We start from the raw sequence: 12950 nt of genomic DNA on the forward strand, positions 1-12950 counted from the left end.
CTAAGCCTGAACCCTTAGATGAGTTTACAGAAACACCTAGACAACCCATAGAACTTAAAACTTTACCACCCGGTCTTACCTATGCTTTCCTAAACAATAATCCAGAGTTCCCTGTGATCATTAGCGATAAACTCACTCAGGATCAAACTCTGCAATTAATGACCATTCTTGAGAAACATCACTCAGTTTTCGGCTACTCACTTCAAGATCTTACAGGAATCAGTCCTATGATTTGTACCCATCGTATTCCAACAGATCCTTCTGTTACACCCTCTCGAGAACCCCAACGTAGACTTAACAATACTATGAGAGAGGTAGTTAAAAAGGAAGTTATAAAGTTGCTGCATGCAGGGATTATATATCCTGTGCCGCACAGTGAGTGGGTAAGCCCAATACAAGTTGTGCCTAAAAAGGGAGGCATGGCAGTTATTATGAATGAAAAGAATGAGCTAATTCCGCAACGCACCGTCACAGGATGGCGGATGTGCATAGACTATAGAAAATTAAACAAAGCCACGAGAAAGGATCACTTTCCTTTACCTTTCATAGATGAGATGCTAGAACGATTAGCAAACCATTCATTCTTCTGTTTCTTAGATGGATATTCAGGGTATCATCAAATCCCGATCCATCCTGATGATCAAAGCAAAACCACATTTACATGCCCTTATGGAACGTATGCTTATCGTAGAATGTCTTTTGGGTTATGTAATGCACTAGCTTCTTTTCAAAGATGCATGATGTCTATATTTTCTGATATGATTGAAGAGATTATGGAAGTTTTCATGGATGATTTCTCTGTTTATGGAAAAACTTTTGATAGTTGTCTTGAAAACTTAGACAAGGTTTTGCAAAGATGTGAAGAAAAGCACTTAATCCTTAATTGGGAAAAATGTCATTTTATGGTTAGGGAAGGAATAGTGCTAGGACACTTAGTGTCTGAAAGAGGTATTGAGGTAGACAAAGCTAAAATTGAAGTAATTGAACAGCTACCTCCACCTGTGAATATAAAAGGAATTCGAAGCTTTCTTGGCCATGCTGGTTTTTATCGTAGATTCATAAAAGATTTTTCATTTATTGCTAGACCACTTACTCTTTTGCTAGCCAAGGATGCTCCTTTCGAATTTGATGATGCATGTCTAACATCTTTCAATTTATTAAAGAAAGCACTCATCTCTGCACCAATCATTCAACCCCCTGATTGGTCGTTGCCTTTTGAAATTATGTGTGATGCTAGTGATTATGCTGTGGGGGCAGTATTAGGACAAACTAAAAATAAGAAGCATCATGCAATTGCTTATGCCAGTAAAACTTTGACAGGAGCTCAACTTAATTATGCAACCACTGAAAAAGAGCTTCTGGCTGTTGTCTTTGCCATTGATAAATTTAGATCTTATTTAGTTGGAGCTAAAATAATTGTTTACACTGATCATGCTGCACTAAAATATTTGCGCACTAAAAAAGATGCTAAACCTCGCCTGATTAGATGGATCTTATTACTCCAAGAATTTGACTTAGAAATAAAAGATAAAAAAGGAGTAGAAAATTCTGTTGCTGATCACTTGTCTAGAATGTATTTTAAGAGTCCACAGGAAACCCCCATCAATGATTCACTCCGGGACGACATGCTCTACGGGATTAACAGGTCTGACCCCTGGTATGCAGATATTGTTAATTTTATGGTTTCAGGGTATGTACCACCAGGAGCAAACAAGAAGAAGCTTACTCAAGAAAGTCATTCACATATATGGGATGAGCCATACCTTTTCCGAGTATGCTCTGATGGCTTACTCAGGAGATGTGTGACCACTGAGGAAGGATGGAAGATCATCGACAGATGTCATTCATCAACATATGGAGGTCATTATGGAGCATTCCGTACACATTCAAAGATCTGGCAGTGTGGATTCTATTGGCCTACAATGTATGAAGACACGAAGCAATATATCAGAAGATGTGGGCCATGTCAAAGGCACGGAAACATAAATACAAGGGATGCAATGCCACTCACCAACAACCTTCAGATTGAGCTCTTTGATGTCTGGGGAATAGACTACATGGGTCCATTTCCTCCATCAAAGAAGTGCGAGTACATCTTGGTGGCAGTTAACTATGTCTCCAAGTGGGTAGAAGCATTACCTTGCAAGCATGCCGACAACGTCAGTTCAAAGAGGATGTTTGAAGAAATTATATTTCCAAGATTTGGAGTTCCCAGAGTACTGATAAGTGATGGAGGAGCACACTTCATCGACAAACGCTTCAAGCAATATCTATCAAGACATGGAATCCGTCACAACGTCGCTACCCCCTATCATCCTCAGACAAGTGGCCAAGCAGAGACTTCCAACAAACAAATCAAGAATATTCTTCAGAAGAAAGTAAATGAAATGGGAACGGTGTGGAAAGACAAGTTACCTGATGCACTCTGGGCATACCGGACAACATACAAGACCCCAATTGGGATGTCTCCATACCAATTGGTATACGGGAAGACTTGCCATCTACCTGTTGAACTAGAGTTCAAAGCACACTGGGCCATAAAGAGATGGAATATGGACCTAGATGTTGCTGGAGATTGTAGAAGAATGCAACTATCAGGATTGGAAGAATGGCGAGAGAAGGCATATCACAATTCAAAGATCTACAAAGAAAGAGTCAAGAGGTGGCATGACAAGAGAATCAAGAAGAAGGAGTTCACACCCGGAGATAAGGTATTACTTTTTAATTCCAGGGTGAAGCTTTTCGTGCATGGAAAACTCCGAAGCAAATGGGAAGGACCATTCAAGGTAATCAATTCATCATCCCACGGAGCTATCACACTTCAAAATAGCGAAGGTACGCTATTCAAGGTAAATGGTCAACGTTTGAAATTATTTTTAGAGCCCAATGAGGAATTAGAAGAAATAGACGTAGTCCATTTTTACCTTCCCATGGAAAATTAGAGCCCGACACTTTTGGGCTGATGGTTTTGGGGCATATATATATTTTTCTAAATAATTTCGCATCTAGAAACGCGCTCGGAGAAGTGGGCCCACAGAGGGGCCAGAGAGAGGGCGGGCGCCCAGGTCAAGTGGGCGGGCGCCCAGCCCCTGTTCCCCCTCGGTCCCGACTTTCTCTGATATGGAAAATGCACTTAGGGTGATCCGAATAATCCCTCGGATGGAAAGTTTCGCACGCACATCGACGGGAGCAACCCGAACAACCCATAGAGGCATCCTTTTGACCCCTATATAAACAGACCCCTGACCTCAGTTTTCTAACACCAAGCCATCAAGCTTTCTCTCCTTCAATTAGAGCTTAATTAGCTCTCCTTCAATTAAAATTTTATTAGTTCCTTGCTACTCCAATGGCCGAGAAGTACCACGATGATTGGGAAGTCGTCCCCTTCAACCTCAACATGGAGCCAGTGGAAGACCCCAATGCCCGTGCTCTCGTCCCGGCCAACACAGAGCGTCAGCTAGAAGCCATACCATTACGCCAACGCAGCTCTGCCCAATCTTACCATGCTCAACCAGTTCTCACTGCACCACCACAATCCCTACTCCTCAAAGGACCATCATCCAAGACGAAGACCACTATTAAGGTGCCAATCGGCACAAGGATCCTTCCACCTAGACCCAATAAGAGGGTCGTTGGAGTCAAGACCAACCGGAGCGGCGAGATCAGCAGCGTTCGCTACACTACGGAGGAGGAAAGGCCTTACTTTGAAGGGATTAGAGCAGCCAAAGTCCGTTTCATCCCTCCAAAAGCAGCCCCGAAGCACTCTCTCAATGCTTTTGAGACACCTCCCAAGCGTCGCAAGACTATAATGGATATTGATGAGGAAGTTCGCAGGCTAGATAATTAATTCCCTCACTAGGCAGCTCTCTAACCACAACACCATTATACTAGGCCTTAGGCAGGATCTTGCCAGTGCCAACAAGAAGATCAAGGAATTAGAGCGCCGCTAAGTTATCTAGATTAGACCTTGAGGCAATGCATCTTAGTTATCTATCTTTAAATTCAGTTTAAGTTTGCTATCAGTTTGCTATTAGTCTTCTGTAATAAATGCCTCAAGTTCAATAAAGAGTATTACTATTATTATTATGTCTTGTGTGTCTCTACTTTACTTTTGTGCAAGAAAGCAGAAAACAAGTATGGGGGAGATCCCTCAACATGCCAAACACACTCCGACTACACTACTCCACGATTCAGGTACACACTCTGCACACTTTACTTTACACATATATTTATTTTGGATTATGCAGATTACTGTTTCTGACATGATAAAAGAAAAGGATTAAAATATTTCTAATCATGATTAATCTCAATCTATGATATTTCCTGAAAACTTGCAATTATTATAAAATCATTTTAAAACCCTGTGTTACTAAAGTCAATATGGAATATGTGATGGTAGAGTATGAGTTTCTTATTCTTGATATCATTGTTGCTTGGAGAATTTATTTCAAAATATTCAAAATTCTAGCTACCATCCTCAGTGTTTTTTATGCCTGATAAAACTAAAATATTAATTATGATTATAAAAGCTATCTGCTCTGTATTGAGTTTGTTCAAAATGAGTTAGACCCTTGTTGAGAGATTTATCATGCTCCCAAGATCAAGACACTATTTCAGTAAGATTCACTCTTCCGAAGTATTATTGCATTAGAGGCATGGGCTATGCAAAAATAAGATATTTCGAGGAAATAAAAAGGAGCAAGTGCTCGACAACCTCACAGAAAAAAATGGACAAGTGTCCGGCAGTAGAATTAGGGGTACCTCGGTATCCACTTAAAAAAAATGATAGCCCATGGTCCCTCTAATAAGCAATATGCCAGCAAGAGTTGACAAAGTTCTTAATTTCTAAAGTCTTTGATCTAAGAGTATGACATTCCCCTCCTCGGATCCCGTTTTGATCAAGCAATAAATGCAAAGTAAGAATGCTTGAGAATTTTTGCAAAATTAAAACAGCCTCAGTGAGATATATAAAAGATAATGAGTGATCTGAGAGAACCTATGAGGATAAAAAGGTATGCTAACTTTCTTTCAAAAATATACAAAAACTCCAAGTGACAGGATTGAGAAGAAAGGATCTTTACTCTTAATCATACACTTCCCTGACTATGGTACACAGTGGAATTTTTAACACCCTGTAATTATAAAGAGAATGTTTTAAATGTTTACCCCAGATATTTTTCTTAACCATCCTTTTCTCGAGGACGAGTAAAAGCCTAAGTATGGGGGTATTTGTTGACGGTTCTTAAGTATCAATTTTAATTATCAAATAAACAAGAGAAAGGACCAATATGCAACTCACACATAGAATTAGGGTTTGATCTGACAGAATTCCACGAGTTTTGTTGTTTATCTATTTCTGCAGGGGGTTATCAGGAAATAAGGAAGAAAGGCCCACATGCCAGGATTACATAGAGATATCAACGCACCGCGCAATTTTACATCATCTAGAAGACTCCAGAAGCCACGTGACCGAAGCGGAGGCCAAACTGGGCCAGGCCCAGGGCGCCCGCCCTGGTAGCCTGGGCGCCCGCCCCCCTGCTGGAGCCAATTCAGGACTCCTTCGCTCGAGATATTCCACCGACCTATTGGATCAAGAAAAACATAGTACCACCTCGGCTATCGACCCAAAAACACATAGAAGGGGAGGACTATATAAGCAAGGCCCCTGGCCCCTGGAGAAGACATGAAGAAATTATCATAGAGACTGAGGGGTGCCCTCGAAGGAAAACCTCTTCTCTAATTAATATTTCTTTTTAGGCTTAGCAATCAATGTAAGGTAGAAATAGATCTTCTAGTTTCTACTAGATTGAGAGAGATAGAGTGGAGGTGTAGAGTGGAGGAAGCGCGGCCTGTCGGTGTCTACTCCAAGCTTGTACCTACGGGATCAAGTTCTCCTAACCCGAAGCTTGCTCCTAGGATTCTTCAGTAATTCGACTTCTAAATTCTAGTAAGTTCTTGTTTTATTGTTCTTATGGTTTATGAGTTTACTTTAATCTCTTCGCGTAGAGTTTAGAGTAATCATTGCTGGCGTAAACGTGGTGTTTAGGCTGGGGTACTCATAGATATTCCCTGACTAGCTGGACCGTGGTAGTAGTGAGGAACGTGACATTTCCGAGCTACCTTTGTAGATCACATCTCGTTAGCAGGAAGGATAGGGTTTATAGGTGCGGGTTGAACATCCTTTGTGGTGTCTAGATTCCGTTAGCCTCCCCATTAGAGCAGTAGATCATCCTTACCAAGGTTAGAAGGAGACTACGGTTGCAGTCTTCTCTATTTATCACTCACATCGAAAGACATTCTTTGTGCCTAAAGGTTAGTAGTAATAGACTGGTTAGTCAGATGCACTCTTTCTCCTAGTGGTAAAAAAATAAATACGATACTATGGATAATTTCCCGGGTGAAGTGCTCACCGATATCCGTGCGCTTGCGGATCAATTCCTTATTGCGTTCCCAAATATCAACAAGCATTTCTGGCGCCGTTGCCGGGGAGAAAGACGGTTGCTGAGATAACCTGTGTCTTGCTATTAGCTTGTATCTATACTTTTATCTTTTCTTATCTTTTATATTCTTTATTTATTTTTCTTTACTCTTACCTTATGGAAAACCAAAATTCTAATTCGATCCATGAGTCTGCAATCCCTTTAGCAACTGACCTTTTACCATGGGAATCATCACAGCCTATCCAAACACCCCAGTATAAGTTAAGTTCTAGGTTGATTGCCATGTTTCAAAACTTATCTTTTTCGGGAAAGGAAGACGAAAACCCTTACCTTCATATTAGAGATTTTGAGCAAACATGTGATTGTCTTCGCATTGAAGGCATTTCTGATAAAACTTTACGTTGGAAGCTTTTTCCTTTTTCTCTAAGGGGAGAAGCTAGACAATGGTACAGTCAGAAGGTAAGTCAACAACAAGGTGAATGGGGAGTTTTACGAGCCAACTTTTGTCTAGATTTCTATTCCATTGACCGTATAGCCGACCTTAGACTCGAAGTCCTATCTTTTAAACAAAAAGATAATGAAACTTTGGGAAAATCCTAGAAACGTTTTTCTGATCTTTTAGAATCTGGTCCAAACCTTAATCTTGAAGACCCTGTTCTTTTATTTCACTTTTTTCGAGGTCTTCAGAAAAATCACAAACAAATGTTGCACACAATGTCTAGAGGTTCTTTCTTTCGCATCCCTGCTGATGAAGCTAGAGTGATCCTAGATAGAATCCTAGAAGCTGAGATAGATAATACCCTTCATGATGAAACCTACGAAGCCGAAGTAGACACTCTGCCAAATTCTTCATCTACTTTAGCTATCCCAAGTTTTGAGCCACAAGAGGAAGAAATTCCACTACCGGACTTCATGCTGGATATAGAATCCGATCTTTTTGCCGATTTTGGAAATATTTCAAACTACCATTCTATTGACAAACCCCAAAACGGCCAGTTTAGCATTTATTTACCAAGTGAATATCAATTGAGAGAGCTTATCTCAGTAATGAGTAGCGAATGGTTGGAGGAATCAGAGCTTTCTTCTGATGTGATCCGATTGGACACACCCTCTATAACTATACGCTGTGCTTATAATTATGATCGATTTAATGCTCTCTATAATCCTGTTGTGGGGATCAACATTATGTCTGAATCCTTTGCACTTAAACTATTTAAAAATCTTATCTTAACCCCCACAACAAAGGTCATAAAGGAATCTCCGGGACGATTAGTCCCCAGTCTTGGAATTATTAATGTCCTACCTCTTACAGTAGAAGGCTCCATGGTTCACTTGAACTTCTATATCTTTGATACATGGGACTTCGACCTGTTAATAGGACAACCTTTTAGAAGACTCCTTTATGAAGGTCATACTGGAAGGCTACACATTTCTTTTGGAAAAACTTTTCAATTCCCAATAATAATTTCACACTCCTTAAATAATAAGGCCGAGTCATATCTTTTGCCTGATCCTATGGAGGAGGTAAAGGCTGCATCTCTAGAGCTTTTAGATGAACCAGACTTAGAAGACGAAACACCTTTCTTCACAGAAGAAGAAGACGAACCTTCTAAGCCTGAACCCTTAGATGAGTTTACAGAAACACCTAGACCCCCCATAGAACTTAAAACTTTACCACCCGGTCTTACCTATGCTTTCCTAAACAATAATCCAGAGTTCCCTGTGATCATTAGCGATAAACTCACTCAGGATCAAACTCTGCAATTAATGACCATTCTTGAGAAACATCACTCAGTTTCGGCTACTCACTTCAAGATCTTACAGGAATCAGTCCTATGATTTGTACCCATCGTATTCCAACAGATCCTTCTGTTACACCCTCTCGAGAACCCCAACGTAGACTTAACAATACTATGAGAGAGGTAGTTAAAAAGGAAGTTATAAAGTTGCTGCATGCAGGGATTATATATCCTGTGCCGCACAGTGAGTGGGTAAGCCCAGTACATGTTGTGCCTAAAAAGGGAGGCATGACAGTTATTATGAATGAAAAGAATGAGCTAATTCCGCAACGCACCGTCACAGGATGGCGGATGTGCATAGACTATAGAAAATTAAACAAAGCCACGAGAAAGGATCACTTTCCTTTACCTTTCATAGATGAGATGCTAGAACGATTAGCAAACCATTCATTCTTCTGTTTCTTAGATGGATATTCAGGGTATCATCAAATCCCGATCCATCCTGATGATCAAAGCAAAACCACATTTACATGCCCTTATGGAACGTATGCTTATCGTAGAATGTCTTTTGGGTTATGTAATGCACTAGCTTCTTTTCAAAGATGCATGATGTCTATATTTTCTGATATGATTGAAGAGATTATGGAAGTTTTCATGGATGATTTCTCTGTTTATGGAAAAACTTTTGATAGTTGTCTTGAAAACTTAGACAAGGTTTTGCAAAGATGTGAAGAAAAGCACTTAATCCTTAATTGGGAAAAATGTCATTTTATGGTTAGGGAAGGAATAGTGCTAGGACACTTAGTGTCTGAAAGAGGTATTGAGGTAGACAAAGCTAAAATTGAAGTAGTTGAACAGCTACCTCCACCTGTGAATATAAAAGGAATTCGAAGCTTTCTTGGCCATGCTGGTTTTTATCGTAGATTCATAAAAGATTTTTCATTTATTGCTAGACCACTTACTCTTTTGCTAGCCAAGGATGCTCCTTTCGAATTTGATGATGCATGTCTAACATCTTTCAATTTATTAAAGAAAGCACTCATCTCTGCACCAATCATTCAACCCCCTGATTGGTCGTTGCCTTTTGAAATTATGTGTGATGCTAGTGATTATGCTGTAGGGGCAGTATTAGGACAAACTAAAAATAAGAAGCATCATGCAATTGCTTATGCCAGTAAAACTTTGACAGGAGCTCAACTTAATTATGCAACCACTGAAAAAGAGCTTCTGGCTGTTGTCTTTGCCATTGATAAATTTAGATCTTATTTAGTTGGAGCTAAAATAATTGTTTACACTGATCATGCTGCACTAAAATATTTGCTCACTAAAAAAGATGCTAAACCTCGCCTGATTAGATGGATCTTATTACTCCAAGAATTTGACTTAGAAATAAAAGATAAAAAAGGAGTAGAAAATTCTGTTGCTGATCACTTGTCTAGAATGTATTTTAAGAGTCCACAGGAAATCCCCATCAATGATTCACTCCGGGACGACATGCTCTACGGGATTAACAGGTCTGACCCCTGGTATGCAGATATTGTTAATTTTATGGTTTCAGGGTATGTACCACCAGGAGCAAACAAGAAGAAGCTTACTCAAGAAAGTCATTCACATATATGGGATGAGCCATACCTTTTCCGAGTATGCTCTGATGGCTTACTCAGGAGATGTGTGACCACTGAGGAAGGATGGAAGATCATCGACAGATGTCATTCATCAACATATGGAGGTCATTATGGAGCATTCCGTACACATTCAAAGATCTGGCAGTGTGGATTCTATTGGCCTACAATGTATGAAGACACGAAGCAATATATCAGAAGATGTGGGCCATGTCAAAGGCACGGAAACATAAATACAAGGGATGCAATGCCACTCACCAACAACCTTCAGATTGAGCTCTTTGATGTCTGGGGAATAGACTACATGGGTCCATTTCCTCCATCAAAGAAGTGCGAGTACATCTTGGTGGCAGTTAACTATGTCTCCAAGTGGGTAGAAGCATTACCTTGCAAGCATGCCGACAACGTCAGTTCAAAGAGGATGTTTGAAGAAATTATATTTCCAAGATTTGGAGTTCCCAGAGTACTGATAAGTGATGGAGGAGCACACTTCATCGACAAACGCTTCAAGCAATATCTATCAAGACATGGAATCCGTCACAACGTCGCTACCCCCTATCATCCTCAGACAAGTGGCCAAGCAGAGACTTCCAACAAACAAATCAAGAATATTCTTCAGAAGAAAGTAAATGAAATGGGAACGGCGTGGAAAGACAAGTTACCTGATGCACTCTGGGCATACCGGACAACATACAAGACCCCAATTGGGATGTCTCCATACCAATTGGTATACGGGAAGACTTGCCATCTACCTGTTGAACTAGAGTTCAAAGCACACTGGGCCATAAAGAGATGGAATATGGACCTAGATGTTGCTGGAGATTGTAGAAGAATGCAACTATCAGGATTGGAAGAATGGCGAGAGAAGGCATATCACAATTCAAAGATCTACAAAGAAAGAGTCAAGAGGTGGCATGACAAGAGAATCAAGAAGAAGGAGTTCACACCCGGAGATAAGGTATTACTTTTTAATTCCAGGGTGAAGCTTTTCGGGCATGGTGGGAAGGACCATTCAAGGTAATCAATTCATCATCCCACGGAGCTATCACACTTCAAAATAGCGAAGGTACGCTATTCAAGGTAAATGGTCAACGTCTGAAATTATTTTTAGAGCCCAATGAGGAATTAGAAGAAATAGACGTAGTCCATTTTTACCTTCCCATGGAAAATTAGAGCCCGACACTTTTGGGCTGATGGTTTTGGGGCATATATATATTTTTCTAAATAATTTCGCATCTAGAAACGCGCTCGGAGAAGTGGGCCCACAGAGGGGCCAGAGAGAGGGCGGGCGCCCAGCCCCTGTTCCCCCTCGGTCCCGACTTTCTCTGATATGGAAAATGCACTTAGGGTGATCCGAATAATCCCTCGGATGGAAAGTTTCGCACGCACATCGACGGGAGCAACCCGAACAACCCATAGAGGCATCCTTTTGACCCCTATATAAATAGACCCCTGACCTCAGTTTTCTAACACCAAGCCATCAAGCTTTCTCTCCTTCAATTAGAGCTTAATTAGCTCTCCTTCAATTAAAATTTTATTAGTTCCTTGCTACTCCAATGGCCGAGAAGTACCACGATGATTGGGAAGTCGTCCCCTTCAACCTCAACATGGAGCCAGTGGAAGACCCCGATGCCCGTGCTCTCGTCCCGGCCAACACAGAGCGTCAGCTAGAAGCCATACCATTACGCCAACGCAGCTCTGCCCAATCTTACCATGCTCAACCAGTTCTCACTGCACCACCACAATCCCTACTCCTCAAAGGACCATCATCCAAGACGAAGACCACTATTAAGTTGCCAATCGGCACAAGGATCCTTCCACCTAGACCCAATAAGAGGGTCGTTGGAGTCAAGACCAACCGGAGCGGCGAGATCAGCAGCGTTCGCTACACTACGGAGGAGGAAAGGCCTTACTTTGAAGGGATTAGAGCAGCCAAAGTCCGTTTCATCCCTCCAAAAGCAGCCCCGAAGCACTCTCTCAATGCTTTTGAGACACCTCCCAAGCGTCGCAAGACTATAATGGATATTGATGAGGAAGTTCGCAGGCTAGATAATTAATTCCCTCACTAGGCAGCTCTCTAACCACAACACCATTATACTAGGCCTTAGGCAGGATCTTGCCAGTGCCAACAAGAAGATCAAGGAATTAGAGCGCCGCTAAGTTATCTAGATTAGACCTTGAGGCAATGCATCTTAGTTATCTATCTTTAAATTCAGTTTAAGTTTGCTATCAGTTTGCTATTAGTCTTCTGTAATAAATGCCTCAAGTTCAATAAAGAGTATTACTATTATTATTATGTCTTGTGTGTCTCTACTTTACTTTTGTGCAAGAAAGCAGAAAACAAGTATGGGGGAGATCCCTCAACATGCCAAACACACTCCGACTACACCACTCCACGATTCAGGTACACACTCTGCACACTTTACTTTACACATATATTTATTTTGGATTATGCAGATTACTGTTTCTGACATGACAAAATAAAAGGATTAAAATATTTCTAATCATGATTAATCTCAATCTATGATATTTCCTGAAAACTTGCAATTATTATAAAATCATTTTAAAACCCTGTGTTACTAAAGTCAATATGGAATATGTGATGGTAGAGTATGAGTTTCTTATTCTTGATATCATTGTTGCTTGGAGAATTTATTTCAAAATATTCAAAATTCTAGCTACCATCCTCAGTGTTTTTTATGCCTGATAAAACTAAAATATTAATTATGATTATAAAAGCTATCTGCTCTGTATTGAGTTTGTTCAAAATGAGTTAGACCCTTGTTGAGAGATTTATCATGCTCCCAAGATCAAGACACTATTTCAGTAAGATTCACTCTTCCGAAGTATTATTGCATTAGAGGCATGGGCTATGCAAAAATAAGATATTTCGAGGAAATAAAAAGGAGCAAGTGCTCGACAACCTCGCAGAAAAAATGGACAAGTGTCCGGCAGTAGAATTAGGGGTACCTCGGTATCCACTTAAAAAAAATGATAGCCCATGGTCCCTCTAATAAGCAATATGCCAGCAAGAGTTGACAAAGTTCTTAATTTCTAAAGTCTTTGATCTAAGAGTATGACATTCCCCTCCTCGGATCCCGTTTTGATCAAGCAATAAATGCAAAGTAAGAATGCTTGAGAATTTTTGC

The 12950-nt window shown here is 40.5% G+C and overlaps 1 protein-coding gene across 1 annotated transcript; it reads left to right on the top strand.

Annotated features, from left to right (window-relative positions):
• LOC110429707 (uncharacterized protein K02A2.6-like) lies at positions 1974-2777 on the top strand (the record flags this gene model as incomplete). The annotated part of the gene is made up of 1 exon (XM_021446077.1): positions 1974-2777. A coding segment is annotated over one exon (804 nt), but the record flags the coding sequence as incomplete, so codon positions are not given.

This window comes from Sorghum bicolor, chromosome 8, assembly GCF_000003195.3.
Source record: "Sorghum bicolor cultivar BTx623 chromosome 8, Sorghum_bicolor_NCBIv3, whole genome shotgun sequence".
Taxonomy (NCBI): domain Eukaryota; kingdom Viridiplantae; phylum Streptophyta; class Magnoliopsida; order Poales; family Poaceae; genus Sorghum; species Sorghum bicolor.